This window comes from Pongo pygmaeus, chromosome 10 (assembly GCF_028885625.2).
Source record: "Pongo pygmaeus isolate AG05252 chromosome 10, NHGRI_mPonPyg2-v2.0_pri, whole genome shotgun sequence".
NCBI classification, from domain to species: domain Eukaryota; kingdom Metazoa; phylum Chordata; class Mammalia; order Primates; family Hominidae; genus Pongo; species Pongo pygmaeus.
The window spans coordinates 74,407,383-74,426,225 of record NC_072383.2 but is presented as its reverse complement, the minus strand read 5'-3'; the positions used below and the strand labels follow the sequence as shown (position 1 = coordinate 74,426,225).

General features: G+C 35.0%; 1 protein-coding gene across 9 annotated transcripts in view; it reads left to right on the top strand.

Annotated features, from left to right (window-relative positions):
* Window positions 1–18,843, top strand: part of OSBPL8 (oxysterol binding protein like 8) — a 214,113-nt gene that overhangs the window by 160,960 nt on the left and 34,310 nt on the right. For all 9 annotated transcript variants that reach the window (XM_054443356.2, XM_054443354.2, XM_054443363.2 and 6 more), the window contains 8 exons: window positions 1,090–1,293; window positions 4,276–4,360; window positions 6,700–6,871; window positions 8,801–9,038; window positions 9,630–9,814; window positions 12,802–12,883; window positions 13,190–13,288; window positions 15,103–15,199. In XM_054443356.2, coding sequence (XP_054299331.1) covers window positions 1,090–1,293; window positions 4,276–4,360; window positions 6,700–6,871; window positions 8,801–9,038; window positions 9,630–9,814; window positions 12,802–12,883; window positions 13,190–13,288; window positions 15,103–15,199 — 1,162 coding nt within the window. The remainder of the gene's footprint in view (window positions 1–1,089; window positions 1,294–4,275; window positions 4,361–6,699; window positions 6,872–8,800; window positions 9,039–9,629; window positions 9,815–12,801; window positions 12,884–13,189; window positions 13,289–15,102; window positions 15,200–18,843) is intronic.

Below are 18,843 nucleotides of genomic sequence, written 5' to 3'. Positions count from 1 at the left end.
CTAATAATACCTTCCAACTTGTTTTGACTCTCCTTAGAAGTGCATTAGCTCAAGATCTCACTTAGGTTTTTCAGAGTTAAAGCTGCCCTCTGTTAAGTCCCCAACACATTGCCTGGCTGACTTTCTCTGCCTTACCTTCCTTCTGATAATTTGTCCTCCGTGTTCTGTTGCATCTCCATGATCCAAAATGTTATTTCAGGGTACCTATCTTCCTTTCGCCTCTCTTGTCTTACCATTCTTTTACATATACACGTATCTTAGATTTTCTCTTTTCTTCATGCCTGGCTCCAAACTCCTTCTTTCTAAATGTTTCTTGTTGAGAGTTACTGTGATATGCCTATTTGGGGGATTAGGGAATCCTGTGTTATTTCGTACTTCATGTAGGTGCATTGAAATAACAGATGTTTTACAGTAAATAAAAGTATAATTCTTATTTTTGATCTAAATATTAACATCCTTTCACTATTTTGAATTCACTGAATTGCATAGACACAATTTTAATAGATGATGGAAATAGAAATTTATAGAAAAAGTAGTTTTAGACTTCCTATTGACATAGCATTAAACCCTAGGATGAAGAACATTTTATGAGAGTATAGGGATTCATGTAACTTGATTTTAAAATATTCTCCAATAAATTTAAATGGCATACTTTATGTAATTACTAGGAACAAAGTAATTTGAATAAGGTAATTTTAAGGGCTAGGAGGAAGTTATTTTCTCTTCCTACCACTCACCAAATACTTAGGGAATGCCTAGTGTATGCCAGCAGTGTTTTCAGCACTGTTGATGTCGTGAAGGGGAAAAATTGTTTTAAGCAGAATCATCATATGTTAGGAAAATTATCCTACTTAGTACACTACTTTGAAACTGTTGGCCTGTCTCCCACTAAAATTTAAGTTTCTTAGAAATAAGAGCCATGTCATTTTCATGTCTGTTTGCTGTGCTTGCCATGTAGTAGCTTTTAAATAAAATATTTAAAGTGTACGTGTTATGGAAATTTTAAATTAAAACATCTTATTTGCAGTTTTTTGGTTTGGACCTTGGAGAACAGATCTTCCTTTTTAAAATAAATTTATCTTTCTGTAGATTCGTGGTACTCTAAAGAGCTGGACCAAGTTATGGTGTGTGTTGAAACCTGGGGTGCTACTGATCTATAAAACCCAAAAAAATGGTCAGTGGGTAGGAACAGTTCTTCTGAATGCCTGTGAAATCATTGAACGTCCGTCAAAAAAGGATGGCTTTTGTTTCAAACTTTTCCATCCTTTGGAGCAATCTATTTGGGCAGTGAAGGTATGTAAGCCCTTGTTATATAGGTGAAAGGTAAAGATGATAATCCATGAATAGAACTGAGATACATCAATCAAATGAGTTTAGTCCTCTGCCAGGACTTATAAATCTGTTCTGCTTTCCAGTGCATTATTCCCCATTCTGCCTGTACCCACAACAAAATGTGCACCAAAAAGCTTTACCTTTGAGGTCTAACTTTTTATATTTCATCTTTTTATCTCTTTTGCCCTTGGGGATTCAATTTGTACTATGTTTTTTTCAGTTTGTAATTACTAACTCGGCTTTGTAACATTGTATTATATTTATTGTTGTTGGTTTTTTTTTCCCACCCACCTCCCCCCTCTCCCGCCGCCCCGCCGCCCGTGATTTTTCTCTTTGTCAAAATGGTAAATAGGATTACCTGGAACAGAAACTGCCATTTATTTTTGTGGTCTTTCCTGTAGTGATGTAAAGGTGTGATGGGAAGCCTATAAGCAGAAGCAGTCTTTCTTACTCTTAAAAAAAATTTTTTTTTAATTACTTACTCTTGAGAAAGAGGCAGGTTTCTTTAAAGATGAAGCATTAATGTTTTTTATAACTGAAAAGCATTACAGTGGCTGGGTGCAGTGGCTCATTCCTGTAATCCCAGCACTTTGGTAGGCCAGGGCAGTTGGATCACTTGAGCTCAGGAGTTCGAGACCAGCCTGGGCAACATAGCGAAACCCCGTCTCTACAAAAAATACAAAAATTAGCCGAGTATGGTGGCATGTACCTGTAGTCCCAGCTATTCAGGAGTCTGTGGTGGGAGGATCACTTAAGCTTGGGAGGTCGAGGAGGCTTCAGTGAGCCATGAGCATGCCACGCACTTCAGCCTGGGCAACAGAACAAGACCCTGTCTCAAAAAAACAAACAAGCATTATACTAACTGAATAAATGAATCAAGTTTAAGTGGTTTTGTGTATGTATGTGTGTGTTTTTAGGCAAGGTTTTACTGTCACCTAGGCTGGACTGCAGTAGCATGATCATTGCTCACTGCAGCCTCAACCTCCCATGCTTAAGCAGTTCTCCCACCGCAGCCCCCCAAGTAGCTAGGACCACAGGCACATACCACCATGCTCAGCTAATTTTTTAAAACCTGTTTTGTAGAGATGGGGTCTTTCTGTGTTGCCCAGGCTGGTCTTGAATTCCTGGGCCCTCCTGCCTCAGCCTCCCAAAGTGCTGGGATTACAGATGTGACCCACCATGCCTAGCCTACTTTAAGTTTTTACAAAATGATCATTGCTTTAGTTTCTAAGAAGGCCAGTTATCTTAGAATAAAGAAGTTAGAATTTCTCCTTTAGGGGAAACCACCTAATTGAGATTACGGTTAACTAAAAGTAGCTTAATCCTTTTTTCTTGGGCGGGGAGGGTATTGCTTAATAACGTAATACACATACACCTAGGAAAAGACTTGGACTTTTTAATCGTTATTTCAGTAGTCTGGAGTCACAGCGAGAATAAATTTGGGATTACCGAGTTAGTTCCATTCTGAGGTTAGGTACTTCCTGCAGGGGTAAGAATTTAACCCCCCGAACCTCTGACATTTATATATTAAGCGATTCTCAAGCGGAGAAAATGACTTTCAAAGCCTTTTTAAACAACAAAAAATATATACATATAAAAACATATATAAATACCATATATACACATATACAAAAATACCATATATACACACATATATGTGTGTGTATATATATAGTATTCTACTACTCTTAGGAATTGCAAGCATTAAAATAAATTTTTAAGCCATTATATTAATGATTTTAATGTCAAATTTATAATATTTAATTCTTAATATTGGAAGAAGAGAGAAATCTGTATAATTGTATAAATACTTCCCACAAGCAAAACCTACTTAGGATATTGTTTAAATATTTTAGAAGCCAGTGTTTGTGATTAAGAAATAGTAACAGCTATGAGTTCTTTGTGTCAGGTCCTTGAATATTTTACATGAAATCATTTATTTAATTCTCATACCTATAAGGAGGATACAGTTTCTTCCCATTATACACATAAAGAGATTGAACCCTGTTTTTCTAGCACGGAGCCATGATTGAAACCCAGGCAGTCTGATTCCATGTCCCACTATATACTGGTTTTAGGAACTGACCCATAAATTGTAAAGCTATTTGAAAATGCACAATATTACAGTATTTGTTAAAGCCATATTAATTTTTTTTCTGTTTTCATTTTGAATCTACATCTTTACTTTCTAACGTTTTATGCTTTTTGGAAATTTATTTTGTTTTTTGACCTGATAATTTTAAAGAACCCTTTGAAAACAACTTAAAAATTATGCTTTTGTATCAAAATTATACTTTAAATTCAGTACTTAGTTTCCTTTCCAGATTCGTGTCTACCTAAGTTTAGCATTGGTGATACTAATTAGTGTTAGTATTGTATACTTCTAAAACAAACAACCCTAGCCAACAACAACAGAATTTCTTTTTCTTTCATGTTTCTGGAAAAATAAAATCAGCTTATATAGTTGGTGTTTAAAAACAGGTGTATGTCGTTGGTTATAAAGTGGAGATTTATTTTTCCCTAGACCCAGTTAAAATTCATTTCTCTTTTTTTAAAATTATAATTCTATTTCCACATGCTTTCTTTAGCCTTCTAGAAATTTAGTATTTCTTATCTCATTAGTTGTATCCATGGGATGGACATTTTAAAATTTGGTTTAATATGGTAAACTTTAGGTTCTCTTTAGTATGTAAGCAATATGTAGAGATAATATTTAAGTGATAATTCATTTGTTCAGTTTGCTGCTAAGGAGATATATTTGTTAGAAAATTTTTCTTAATACTTAACATTTGCATTCTTAAGAATGATTAAATTAAAGCTCGTTTGCTTTTAGATTATAATCCATACCTGATTTAGATTATTACAGATAATATTGGATAGTATAAAGTTGAGATCTCGTAATACTTACTCTATACCATTTATTTTGTTTATTTTGTTATTAAGGGTCCAAAAGGTGAAGCGGTTGGATCCATTACTCAACCCTTACCTAGCAGTTATTTGATCATCCGAGCTACTTCAGAGTCAGATGGTAAGTATAGTTTTTGATGGATTGGATTTTGGTCTTCATTTTTAAGAGTTTTTTTTATGCCACTTTGTATTATTCTGGGGAAATATATTTTTAGTATGGCATTTGCAGCAGAAGCATGGTAATCATAAATTGTTTTGAATGCTAAATATATGAGTAACTTAATAGACAAAAATCTGATAGAAAGGAAGCATTGTGTGATTTACTGAAGAGTTAGCAGTTCAGAGTTTTCTTCATCCTCCATGGACATATTAACACCTTTTTATTTGTTAGTGGTCTTTATGGTACTCTTAAAGATACATTTAATACTTTTTATATTTTACTACTAAATGTTACCATTTATGAGACATACACATTGTTTTGGTTTTTTTTTTTTTTTTTACATAAGACATTCGAGTACAACCTTTTTTATTCCTCCTTTAACACTTAATTCATGAAGCAAATATGGAGAGAGAAAAACTTAAATGATATCAGGGTAACTTTAAAATCTTAATAATTAATAACGGATTTTGTCCTCACTTTCATGCTTTCATGTTTCATAGTTTAGACAAGGTTGGTATAGGGAATCTTCTAACCTTCCAAAGTTTACTTTTATCTGATTTTTGTTTTGTTTTGTTTTGTTTTTGTTTTTGTTTTTGAGATGGAGTCTCGCTCTGTTGCCAGGCTGGAGTGCAGTGGCACGATCTCAGCTCACTGCAACCTCTGACTCCCTGGTATAAGCGATTCTCCTGCCTCAAGCCTCCCGGATAGCTGGGATTACAGGCACACGCCACCACGCCCAGCTAATTTTTGTATTTTTAGTAGAGACGGGGTTTCACCATGTTGGCCAGATGGTCTCACACTCTTGACCTCATGATTTGCTTGCCTCGGCCTCCCAAAGTGCTGGGATTACAGGCGTGAGCCATCGCACCTGGCCTCAGATGATTTTTTTTTTTTTTTTTTTTTTTTGAGACGGAGTCTTGCTCTGTCGCCCAGGCTGGAGTGCAGTGGTGCGATCTCGGCTCACTGCAAGCTCCGCCTCCCGGGTTCACGCCATTCTCCTGCCTCAGCCTCCCGAGTAGCTGGGACTACAGGCGCCTGCCACTACGCCCAGCTAATTTTTTTGTATTTTCAGTAGAGACGGGGTTTCACCATGTTAGCCAGGATGGTCTTGATCTCCTGACCTCGTGATCTGCCCGCCTCGGCCTCCCAAAGTGCTGAGATTACAGGCGTGAGCCACCGCGCCCAGCCGATGATTTTTTTTAAATTAAAATTTAGGTATGAGCTTTCAATATGAAGATGCTTTACTTGGCTGATATTCCCAGCAAATCTTGAAGTGATATATATGAAAATTAAGAGCCCTAAACAAATATAAATGAAAAGTTTTCTGCTAGTTCACTTTTAAATTTTTACTTAAAAAATCTAGTAATGTTTCTCTTAACTAATATGGCAGTTAATGGTAGCATTATATAGGCATTTTCCTGACTTAAAAAGTTTCATACATACAAGTAGAATGGTTGTTAATCTTGAGGATAGACCTCCTATTAACAAAAACAGTTACTTCAGATAGTTTGTTTATAGTAGAATCATAAATCCTTAAGTATATTTTATGTACCTTGCTTGATACCTTCAAATTATACTGCATGTTAATGTTCTAAGATTTGAAAAATAAAGTATGTTTATTTTAGATTGGGTATAGTTTCTAATGCATGCTGTATACTATTCATTTATCAGTGGTTTCTAGCTGCTTAGTATGTGAAAAGCATTTGAAAAACTGAAAGATTTCGTTAAGAAATTGTAGCAAGATGTTATGTTCAGATTAACTTTTCCAGTGCATGTTTCTCAAAGAAGTAGGGACATGGATGAAATTGGAAATCATCATTCTCAGTAAACTATCGCAAGAACAAAAAACCAAACACCGCGTATTCTCACTCATAGGTGGGAATTCAACAATGAGAACACATGGACACAGGAAGGGGAACATCACACTTCGGGGACTGTTGTGGGGTCGGGGGAGCGGGGAGGGATAGCATTGGGAGAGATACCTAATGCTAGATGACGAGTTGGTGGGTGCAGCGCACCAGCATGGCACATGTATACATATGTAACTTACCTGCACGTTGTGCACATGTACCATAGAGCCTAAAGTATTATTATAATAATAATAATAATAATAATAATAATAATAATAAAAAAGAAAAAAGAGAAAAAAAATTAAAAGAAGAAAAAAAATAAAAAAATAAAATAAAATCTTACTCATGGCAATAAAAAAAAAAAGAAATAGTGGTAACAGGGTAAGTTAAGATGCATGCTAGTTTCATAGTTTTAAAAATTATACTGCTTATGAATCTGTGTTCTTTTAGGAAGGTGCTGGATGGATGCTTTGGAGTTGGCTTTGAAATGTTCTAGTCTTCTTAAACGTACAATGATCAGAGAAGGAAAGGAACATGACCTGAGCGTTTCATCAGATAGCACACATGTGACTTTCTATGGCTTACTACGTGCTAACAATCTCCACAGTGGTGATAACTTCCAGTAAGTAGATATTGCCATTGAGTTGGTAATGTTTCAGAGACCATACTGTTCACAAAATTAGTTGGCAGGCCTAGAATTTTAGTAGTGTATCTAGGACTGAAATTTGCATATCTTCCCATTATATGGCCTAAGAACTGGCTTAAAATTCGTTTAGCTGCTATAATCAGGTGTAGAAATGTATTTCCTTGATTCCAGCCAACGTGATTTACTTTATCTTTCCCAAATATAGCCATGCTAATTATTCACCTTGTCTGTGCATGATGTCCCTTCTATTAAGAATGATTTCTGCCTACTCCTCCTTGCTCTTTTCTCCTGTCTATATATTCTTCAAGATCAGTCTCAAATATTACATCATGTGTGAAACCTTATAACTATGAGACATAATCTGTCTTTCTATAGAGTAACATGTTTTTAGTAATGGCACTGGACTTACTCTACCTGGTATTTGTGAAATTCGTTTATGTCCTGTTTGGAGTGGAACTGTATCCTATTTGTGGTTTTATTCCCTGAAGCATTTATTGTAGTTAACACTAAAAAAGCATTTCTCCAAGGAAACTGGGCAGTAGTGCAAAGACTTTCTTGAGATTCAGGTCTTTTTGTTGCTTTGCAGGAAAAACGTTAGACTTTTCTATTTCCTCCCTTTCCCCATCCCTTGGCTTCTGCTCTATAGCCACTTTCATCAGCATTGAGGTTGCTCTTCTCAAAGTTAGACTGCTATTCTCCTCTTCTTCATATAGCCTGATTTAGACATTTCTTCTTTATCATTTTGCCTGGTTTTTTTTTTTTTCTGTCTGTATTACTTTAAAAAATTTTTTAGAGCCAGGGTCTCACTCTGTTGCCCAGGCTGCAGTGCAGTGGCACAATCATAGCTCACTGTAACCTGGAACTCCTGGGCTCAAGCCATCTTCCAGTCGCAACCTGCCCAGTAGCAAGAACTACAGGCCTGTATTTTCACACTGGGCTGGCTGGCTGGCTTATCTATTTATTTATTTATTGAGACATAGTCTCACTATGTTGCTCAGGTTTTTTTTGTTTTTTTTTTTCCTTTTTTTCCCCCACTCTCTTTAAAATCTCCATTACCTGACCTTCTATGTTATTTCTTTGCATACCTACGATCTGGAGCTTTATCTTAATCCCAAGTACCTAGTGCCTGAATGAGATAGGATGGAATGGGGTGGGCTATTGATAGAGGAATGGGTATTTGTTGGAACCTCTTTCCAAGACTTTCCCCCTTTTGTACAGATTATTTACCCTAATCACTTTAAGTGAGAATAGGGTAGATTAAGAAAAACTTACTTGATTTTAGTCCATAGGTTAATTTCCTTCAGCTGAAATTTTCATTTTTAATTCTGTCTGGATTTGGCTCAGGATTAAACCTTTCAGACGAATAGAATTTAATATAATTGTTTATCATTTACCATTTTCATATATTTTTCTTGGACTCATGTGAGGTGACTTTGGAAACCTTCATATACAGGTGGAAAGTCATAATTTATTTGAGTTCAGTTGAGAATCTGATTATCTGGACCTGCATTTTTTCTTCATACCATAAGTGACAGTGAGATTGATGCAAGTGATGCTGTTTGAAAAACTAAGAAGAATATCTAACAAGAAGTCTAAAATCTTGGTTTTGGAGGATTTTAGCCCAAAGTGGTAGAGGGGCAAAGAGCTCAGAGTGTCATCTTTTTGCATTTCTCCAGGTTTTTAATTTTTCTATGCCTCTGTTTACTAATCTGTAAAATGAGAATAATAATACTACCTATCTCATAGGGTTATTTTGAAGATTAAGTGAATTAACACTATGGAAAACACTTAGAACACTGTCTGGCACATAGTAGATTCTCAGTAAATGTTGTATGTAATTATTATTTATGAATTGAGCATTCTTAACATCCTTTATTCTTCCTCCTAAAAATTATTTCCCTTAAGGTTAAATGATAGTGAAATTGAACGACAACATTTTAAGGACCAAGATATGTATTCTGATAAATCTGATAAAGAAAATGATCAAGAACATGATGAGTCTGATAATGAGGTGATGGGGAAAAGTGAAGAAAGTGACACAGATACATCAGAAAGACAAGATGACTCATATATCGAACCTGAGCCTGTTGAGCCTTTAAAGGAGACTACCTACACTGAACAGAGCCATGAAGAACTTGGAGAGGTAAAAGTCTGCTATTTTTAGAGATTCTGGATTTTCATATTCTTGGGAATTCTTAAATGAAATTGAAGATATTATTTGCTTGATCTATGGCCTATTTTTCTGTGATAGAATGTGATATTTTAAAAGTTGCATGCATATGAAATATATTAGGATTTACAAACAACTAAACACATATACTCACATAAATACCAATATAGTCTATTAAATTTAAAGTTTACATTTTCTTCAAACTTGATTTTGAAGTAGGATATTGCTTGATGTCGTTGCCAGGTGCAAAGTTGCAAGGAAACATGAGTTTATAACTTTGTTATTGCCAGTGCATCATAGAAGTAAATGTAGTATAAAATAATAGGCTATAATATTTTTGTAGTGGATCTCTTGTATATATTGTTCACTTTGATGTCTTTTTCAGCTACCCTTTTTTACCTAAGTTTCATAGCTATAGATTTTATTTATTATTTTTTGTTTCCACGTTTAAAGAATGCTTGGAGTAGTCCTGAAAAGAGTTCATATTTTCAACATTAGCTGGCTTGTTTACATATCTGTCTGAAATAAATATAATGTTTTGGTAATTTTCATTAATTGATACAGGCAGGTGAGGCTTCTCAAACAGAAACTGTATCTGAAGAAAATAAAAGCCTTATCTGGACACTATTGAAACAAGTCCGTCCTGGCATGGACCTATCCAAGGTGGTTCTGCCTACATTTATTTTGGAACCCCGTTCTTTCCTGGATAAACTTTCAGATTACTACTATCATGCAGATTTCCTATCTGAGTAAGTAGATTCTTATTTCTTAAAATAGACAATACTTCATGATTTTAGAAATTCTCAAGAATGCTATTTTCAATTATCGTTCGTTTCCAAAATCACGCTCTAATGAGACAACACTCTCTGTTCTCTACCACTTCTGTGGTTGACCCTTAGTAAGAAGCGTATTTAATACTTTGCTATAATGTTGCCATTTATGAAGTTAAATTGAGATATCAGAAAGCTTGAGGAAAACAAGAATTCTACCCTTTACTCAACAACACTGCTGTTATAGGCTCCTTAACCTCAGTTCACTAACCTAACACAGAGAGAGAGGTGATGGGCATCATTTGTTCTCCTCTACAAAAGCCCTTGTTCAGTCCCATCCTGGGGCGTCTGTTTTTGCTCATACTTGTCTGTCTGCATGCTTGTGAGGTATGTACAGCTTACCAGAACTAGAATGCCCTGCCAGTTGCTAGCTTTTGGAACAAATCCTTATTTTCTTTGCTTTTCTTCTGAAGCTGCCAGCTGATCCTGGGTGTTATTTTTGAAGAAGTCACACCTAAAGGAGGCAGAGGAGGTGCTATCCACCTCTGTCCCAGCAATTTCTTGGAAAACCAGTAAACTTTGCAAGGAACAGCAACTTTGTGTCCATGCTTCCAATCTTACCTGCTGCCCCTATTCAGCAATAATGGTGTTTCAAGGCACTGTGCTTTCTGTGCCACTGATATCTGGCCCTGCGACCTGATTTTTAGAATATTTATCAAGACTTATTTTCAGTTTTTGTCTGTAAATGGCATGAGCGAACATTGAAAAAAAATAAAAAGCTGAGTCAAAAGATAATTGGTAAACTGGGAAATTTTTGCAAATTTCATCATAGACAAAATGTTAACCTCCCTAAAAAAAGCTCTTAAAAATTGAATGAAAATGATTCTATAGAAAAGGAAACTTGTAGAAAAAGGAGTGGAAGAAATTACTGGGCAGTTGGAAAATGAAGAAATAGGAACAGTCCTTAAACATGTAAAAACCTCATGCAAAATAAGGAAAATGTACATTTGAATTATAGTAAGTTATTGTTGTTTATCCACCACATTGACAAAAAGTCAAAAAGCTTTTCTATCCTAGTTCTAATATCTTCTGCACTTTTATCTGTCTAGAAATTCATTTCTCTCAGAATGTAAGGCAAATTCCTGTGAATCACAAGATTTTCTTGAGAGATGCCCCCTGTCTCAAATAGAAAGATTATACTTTTCTGTCATTACACACTGTTGCCAAGATTCCGTTGGCAACCAGGGACTATCATACACCACCGTGGGCAGTGCAGACTAGCACAGCATCCTGAGGGTAATCTGGCAGTATTTACCAAAAGTATGGGTGCATTCATCATTTGATCCACTAATCTCACTTCTCGGAATAACTCCTACAGATATAATGCCACATATACAGAATGGCATATATACAAGATTGTTGCAGCATGGTTTGTAATAATAAAACATTAGATATAACTCCAGTGTCCAGCAGAGTGTACTGGTTAAACAATGTGTGACACATCCACCCATATAAGGAAGAATTCCATAAACTGATCTGGAGGGACCTCCAGAATTGTGTATGAAAAAAGCAAGGTGTACAGAAGAGTATGTATAGTTTGCAACTCTTTTTTAAGAAAAACAAGACTGTTTATTTATATATGCTTGTTTATGCCTAAAGAAAACTTGAAGCTTTTTTAAAAAGTTACCTGTAGAAGGTAAGTAGGAACAGTGTGGAGAGATGGGGCAGTAACAAGACATGTGTACCTCTTTATATTGCTTTGACTTTTGAACTATATATATTTAATTTTAAAATAAAATTGCATAGTAAGGGAATTTAAACCAAGATGGAAAGAGAGCAATCAGAGGGTTGTTACTCCAGAAAAGCACAAGCTTTCAACTTAGCACGATTGTCAATAAGCCTAGGTCTGTGCTCTTCTGTCTCACATCTCATCTTAAAACATCACCACATTGGACTGTTAGACATGCTTGTGAAACGTAAATGCCTTTTTGTAAATAAGAGCATAGTAGCTACATTACAAACAGAAAACAACAATAACAAAATCAACTTCTCAGTAAAATATACTTCAGACATACACAATCAGGTTTTTGCAATGATTGCAACAACAGCAGAATTGTATGGGGGGGCAGCTGTGTCATGGCTCCTACAAATTTCTTCTTTAAAATGAAAATTACTCTTTGATTATCCATTATTCTGGTTGAGTTTTTATTAATTCTGGAAAATCAGTTGATAGCACACAAGAGCAGGTTGAAGAATAAAAATAGGTTAAAACCTTCCGTATTGATTTAATTATTTTGACTCTGCATCATATTTGTAATTTGAAACTTCTGTGTTTTGTACTAAGGACTGCATACCCATAAAATCCTATATTTAGATAGGTACGTTGCACAAAAGAGGCCATCGTCAACCTATGTCCTCCCCTCCATGTACTACAGCATCCACCAGTTTACCATTGATCTCCTCTAACATCAACAACTGAGAATGGACTCAACCAAGTAAATATTGGTCCTTCAGTGACATATGAGGCTGAAGACTTCTAACAAAATTGTTAATGAGGCTGCTTGGCCACTGCCTAACATTGCAAATGCTAGAAATCACACAGTGCCTGAATCCAAAATCCATGTTTATTTTTTTCAATCGCAATTTTCACAGAGCCCCTAACAACAGCTCAGGTTCTGCAGAATCCCAGTTCAGAAACCTTGGTTTGGAGAGTTTCCAAAAACTACTTTAGCAAAGACCCAGGCAGTGTATCAAAGAATAGGAAAATGGGGGAAAATGTGACCAGGTTAAGAAAAACAGAAATTGATTTACATGGTTGAAAATTGATTACATGGTTGTTTTGTCATCCATTTAAAATAAGAATTATGTTTTCCAATCATGTTTCATACTCGGTTATTGGTTAATAAATGTGAGAGAGAATTTGTGATACATTTTTTAAAATTTTTGTTTACCGTTTTGTGTTTTAGGGCAGCTCTTGAAGAAAATCCTTATTTCCGTTTGAAGAAAGTAGTGAAATGGTATTTGTCAGGATTCTATAAAAAGCCAAAGGTAATAATGTTTGTTTATATTTTATTGTCTTTAGTGTTTTATGAATTCTTTATATTTTATGTAATCTGTAGATTGTTAACAGTTACATTACTGGGCTTCTTTGACTTAGCAAAATTGCAACATACCTGATCATTTAGACCTGTATTATGATTGAAGTAATTTAATTTTATTTAAGGTAAATTTTATTTACTTTGAAATTTTATAAGGATGGTTCCCAGATAGTACAGTTAAACCCATTTTGACTAGTTTAAACTATTTTGAATCCTTTGTATTTGTAATTTGAAATTGCATTTTTTTTTTAACCAGGGACTGAAGAAACCTTATAATCCTATACTTGGCGAGACTTTCCGCTGTTTATGGATTCATCCCAGAACAAACAGCAAAACTTTTTATATTGCTGAACAGGTATTAGAAATGCATGTATGGAAACAAAACCGATCTAGAAGTTATTGGAATATTTTTATAGAAAATATTTACCCAGTAAACTCAATATTATTTAGCCTTTCTTATTTGTGAACATTTGGTAAACATTTAACCTTTTAGTATTAAATACTACTAAAGTACTACTAAATATCATATTCATAGGTATTATTATTACAGTCATGGAATCCTTTGACCAAAAATAAATCTTTATTTTTCCTTTGCTATGTCCCCTGCCCTTTTTTTAATTTTTTTTTTTTTTTTGGCCCAGCTCATATTTCCTAAACAACTTTAGATCATACTCAAAATTATTCAGTGGTGTGGCATTCATTTGTCTGGCATTCAAAGTCCTCTATATCTTTTCCAAATGTATCTCAAATTAATACCTTTCTAGCTCTCCACAGTAGTCAAACCTGTGCAGTTCATGACTAGGTAACCTGATCTAGCACTTTCTTTCCTCATTTTTAAATTTAATTCTCGCACTCCAGTATTTCTTCTTAGCTATTCTTTATCTAAACAAACCCTGACCCGCTTATCCTTCGTGATGCACATGACTGCAGCTCCCAGTGATTTTTCTCTTCTCAAACTTCTGTATTGTTTTTTGTGATTATTTTAACATTTGTATCCTTCACCTTTTTACAGAATATTTATTTTCCTAATTGAATTGTTAGCTTCTTTAATTCCCTCTTCTCCCCTATGATACCTCTCTTTTTGTTGTATACAGACAGAAAATATTTTAGTTTTTAAACTTTCATTAATTTGAACTCATATACATCCATAATCATGATTTTCAGTCTTCTGTCTGCATAAACTTGAGGAATACGACATTCTCTTTCAATAACAGTGGCTCCTTATTATGGTAATTCTCACTTTGAGTGTAAGGAGAATGAAAAGACCATGTGTTCTTTGAAAAACCTTCTTCTCCTAGAGGTTTTGATAACCCCCTCAAGTCAAAACCACTTATCTATATTAATTTTTAAAAACTCAATGATTTAATTCTTCATGAAATTAAGAAGCTTGAAATGCTGATTTTAGTTTGTCTCATGTAAGAGAACATTAGAGGTAAATATATTGTTGAAGGCATTAGATTATTAAATAACATGTTTTTTGTTTTTGTTTCCTATAGTCATTCAGTAATCCATATGAAGACTAATCACTGTATTAGTTATCCATTGCTGTCTAAAAAATTAGTGCCAAAACTGAATGGGTTAAAGCAGTATTTATTATCTCATATGATGAGGTACAGGAATCTGAGAGCTGCTTAGCTGGGTGGTTCCTGCTCAGGATCTCTAACGAGCTTGCAGTCAAACTGTCAGCCAGCTTTGCAGTCATCTACAGGCTTGACTGGGCTGGAAGATTCACGTCCAGGTTCATCACCTGGCTGTTGACAGAAGAACTCAGTTCCTCACCGCATAGGCCTCTCTGTAGGGTTTTTCACAATCTCAAAGCTGGCTTTTCAGAACTAATGATTGAGAGACAGGCAGAGAGACAGCCCCCAGCATGGACGGTGCTTTGTAACCTAATCTCAGAAGTTACATAGTGTCACTTCCACACAAACCAACTTCAGTACAGTATAAGAGGGGCCTATGTGACTACCAGGAGGGTGGGTCTCATTAGGAGACAGGAGGCTGGTTACTATAACCATCAATATTTAATTTTACTACTTATTAAATGTTTTTTCTTACTCATTATAAGACTTGAACTTTTGATAATGGCACAATAATATGCTTATCTTTTTATATTTTATATAAACATGTTTTTATATTTTATATATGCATGTTTTTTCTTATGTTTAATAGGTGTCCCATCATCCACCAATATCTGCCTTTTATGTTAGTAATCGAAAAGATGGATTTTGCCTTAGTGGTAGTATCCTGGCTAAGTCCAAGTTTTATGGTGAGTTTTTCCATCCCAACTTGCACCCTCTCCTGGGAGGTATTATTTTCTGGTGAGCTTTTATTTAGGCAATGTCATGGGCTGTTTTCAACAAGGAGTTTGTCATTTTAAGTATCATCTTTCCTTGAATAATGGCTTTTTTCTGCCCTCTCATAAATAAAGGTGTGGCTTATGTATTCATCACATATATGTAAATATATCACAAACATTACTTACGAAAAGACAGAATGATTGCCCATTATAGCCCTTTAGTGCATAAAGTGTTTCTTTTGCCTTTAGTCTGGCCAGTTTTTTGTGTTTCATCTCAGTGTATCTAAGGGATTAGTCTTTCTATTTTAGTCTTTGAACAGAGAGGAAGAATCCAAGTATGGTTACGATACCTGGCCCAGGGTCTATCAGTAAATATGTTTAACTTTGGACTAAATAACATACCAAAAAAACTGTTTGCAAGTACAAGGGAAAATAGAGAAATGGTTACAGTAGGAAACATTAATATAAAAACTTTGACAGTTCAAACAAATCATTGCCAAAGCTATATACCAGTAAAACATATATAACCTTAAAATGCTTTTATATGGTTTTAAAAAATATTTAAATGAAGAAGAACAGTTAAATTTCAACCAAAGAATTTTAAACCTGAGTGAAAAAAATCGTTATAATAAAAAAGGAAAAATAAAGTATGTAAACAGAAATCCAAGGTCTGGTTACCTGAGCATGTGGTGAGCCATAGTTAAGTCTGCGACAGGGATATCTAAGAGTAGTTTTTGATCAGGAACCTGGTGTGTATTGTTATATTTCTTCCAGGTGTCTTTTATTTCCCTTGATGTTCGTTTTGGGTTTTTTTTCTTTTTTTTTTTTTTTTAACCTTGTTTTGTTTAAGATGGTGATTGCTTGTTTTTTTCCCCTTAAGTTTATATATATTTCATATTTGATATATTTCTTACCTACTTCACCTTTCATGCCTCCATTCTTCTACCCTAACTATAGTATAAATGGCTTTTCTGAGTGTGTGTTCTACCCTTATAGAAATTTTTATTGAGTATGAGGTGCATAGCTCACTTTCTGGGATTACTTCATCAGTGGGCCTTTTTTCTGTGTTATAGTACAATTTATATACATCAGAGCTATCTGTTCCTTTATAATTTGAAAGAATCTATTAAATCCAGAATGAATTTAAGATCATCAGAATTGGTAAACATATGGGTAAATTCAAAAGACATTTTTTCTTATTTTTTCCTTTTAATACATGTAACCATTCAAAACAGAAAGGTCAGCATTATCTTGTGAGTTTTATAACATATGCAGATTTAACACATGTAACTACAGTACACAACCCTGGAAGAGAATGGACCTAGAGATAGCAAAATTTTCTATTCTATATAAAGTGGTAAAAGATTAACTGTGAGTGCAATGGCACAATCTCGGCTCACTGCAACCTCTGCCTCCTGGGTTCAAGCGATTCTCGTGCCTCAGCCTCCCAAGTACCTGGGATTACAGGTGCCCACCACCACACCCAGCTAATTTTTGTATTTTTAGTAGAGATGGGGTTTCACCATGTTGGTCAGGCTGGTGTCGAACTCCTGACCTCGAGTGATCCACCCGCCTCAGCCTCCCAAAGTGCTGGGATACAGGCGTGAGCCACTGCACCCAGCCGACTGTGACATTTTAAAGATAAATATTGTAATCCCTAAAGCAGTGGTTCTCCTCAGGAGACATTTGGCAATGTCTGAAGACATTTTGGGTTCTCACAGTTGGGAGATCCAGTAGGTAGATGCCAGGAATGCTGCTAAACATCTGCAATGCACAGGACAACCCCCTACAATAAATAATTATCCAGTCCCCTAAATGTCAGTAGTGCTACCACTGAGAAGCCGTACACTAGAGCAAACACACACACACACACACAAAGAAAAATAGCCACCAAAAAGTATAGGTAAAAAGTCAGTAAGAAAATTAAAATGAAATTCTTTAAAAAATTTAAACAATAATTTAAATAATGTATAAAAGAAACAGGAAAGCCCAATCAAGGAACAAAAATCAGAGGGGACAGATAGAAAACACATAGCAAAATGATAGACTAAAACCCAATAATATGGTTGTATCAGTCTTAATGGCCCAAATAATCTCATTTAAAGACAGTGATTATCAGATTAGCTAAAACAGCAAGGACCAACATACCTTAAATGTAGACACACAAATAGGTTGAAAGTAAATGGAAAGTAGGCCGCGCATGGTGGCTCAGGCCTGTAATCCCAGCACTTTGGGAGACCAAGGTGGGTGGATCACCTGAGGTCAGGAGTTCGATACTAGCCGGGCCAAAATGGTGAAACTCTTTCTCTACTAAAAATACAAAAATTAGCTGGGCATGGTGGTGTACACCTGTAATCCCAGCTACTTGGAGTGCTAAGGCAGGAGAATCACTTGAACCTGGGAGGCAGAGGTTGCAATGAGCTGAGATCATGCCACTGCACTCCAGCCTGGGCAACAAGAGCAAGACTCTGTCTCAAAAAAGGAGAAAAAAAAGAAAGTAAATGGAAAGTAAAAGTTAAAAGCTAAACTATGCAAGTATTAAGTACAAGTAGGATTGAGTGAGTATATTAATAAAATAGATTTCAAAACAAAAAGTGTTAATAGAGATAAAGAACATTTCATAATGAAATAAAAAGGTTCAGTACGTCAGGATAACATAATAATCATGAATGCCTGTGTACCTAATCACAGAACTTCAATGAAGCAAAAATAGACAGAATTAAAAGAGACAGAAATTTGAAATGGACAAATTTCTTAAGAGACACAAATTACCACAGCTGACCCAATAAGCAGTGTAAAATTGTAATAGCCTTATATCAGATAAATTGATTTAGTAATTTAAAATCTTTCTTCAAGGATATACACCAGGCCCAGATGTCTTGAGTTCTTCTAAAGATTTAAGGCAGAAATAACAGTTCTACACAATTTTTGGCAGAAATAGAAGAAGCAATAACACTCCTCAGATCATTTTATGAGGCCAGGATTATCCTGATCCCCAAACCAGAGATTACAAGAAAATAAACTGCAGATCTAACATCCTTTATGAATATACATGTAAAAATTCTTAAGTAGTAACAAATCAACATATAGGAAGAATAATATATGGACATATACATATAAATAAAGGTATCATGATCAGTATATTAAAAGAATAATATATCATGATGAAATGGATTTTATCTCAGGAATACGAGGTTGGTTTATCATCTGATAAACAATGTAATTTACCATATTAATAGAACAACAGAGAAGAAAAGTGTGATTTCGATAGATATGAAAAAATGATTTGACAGAATTCAACACCTATTTATTTCTTAGTCCTCAAGGAACTAGGACTAGATTAAAGGCATCTGTGAAAAATATATAGCCAACTTCATACTTTTAAGGTGAAAATTGAATAATTTCTACCTAAGATGAAGAACAAGGCAAGGATGTTTATTCTCATTACTTCTATACAAAATTGTATTAGAGGTCCTAGCCAATGCAGTAGGCAAATTAAAGGGAAAAATAGCATACAGATTGAAAGGAAGAAGATAAGCTATTTATATACCAGATTACATAGAAAATCTTCAAGAATATACAAAAAAAGCTCATACAACTAATAAGTGAATTTA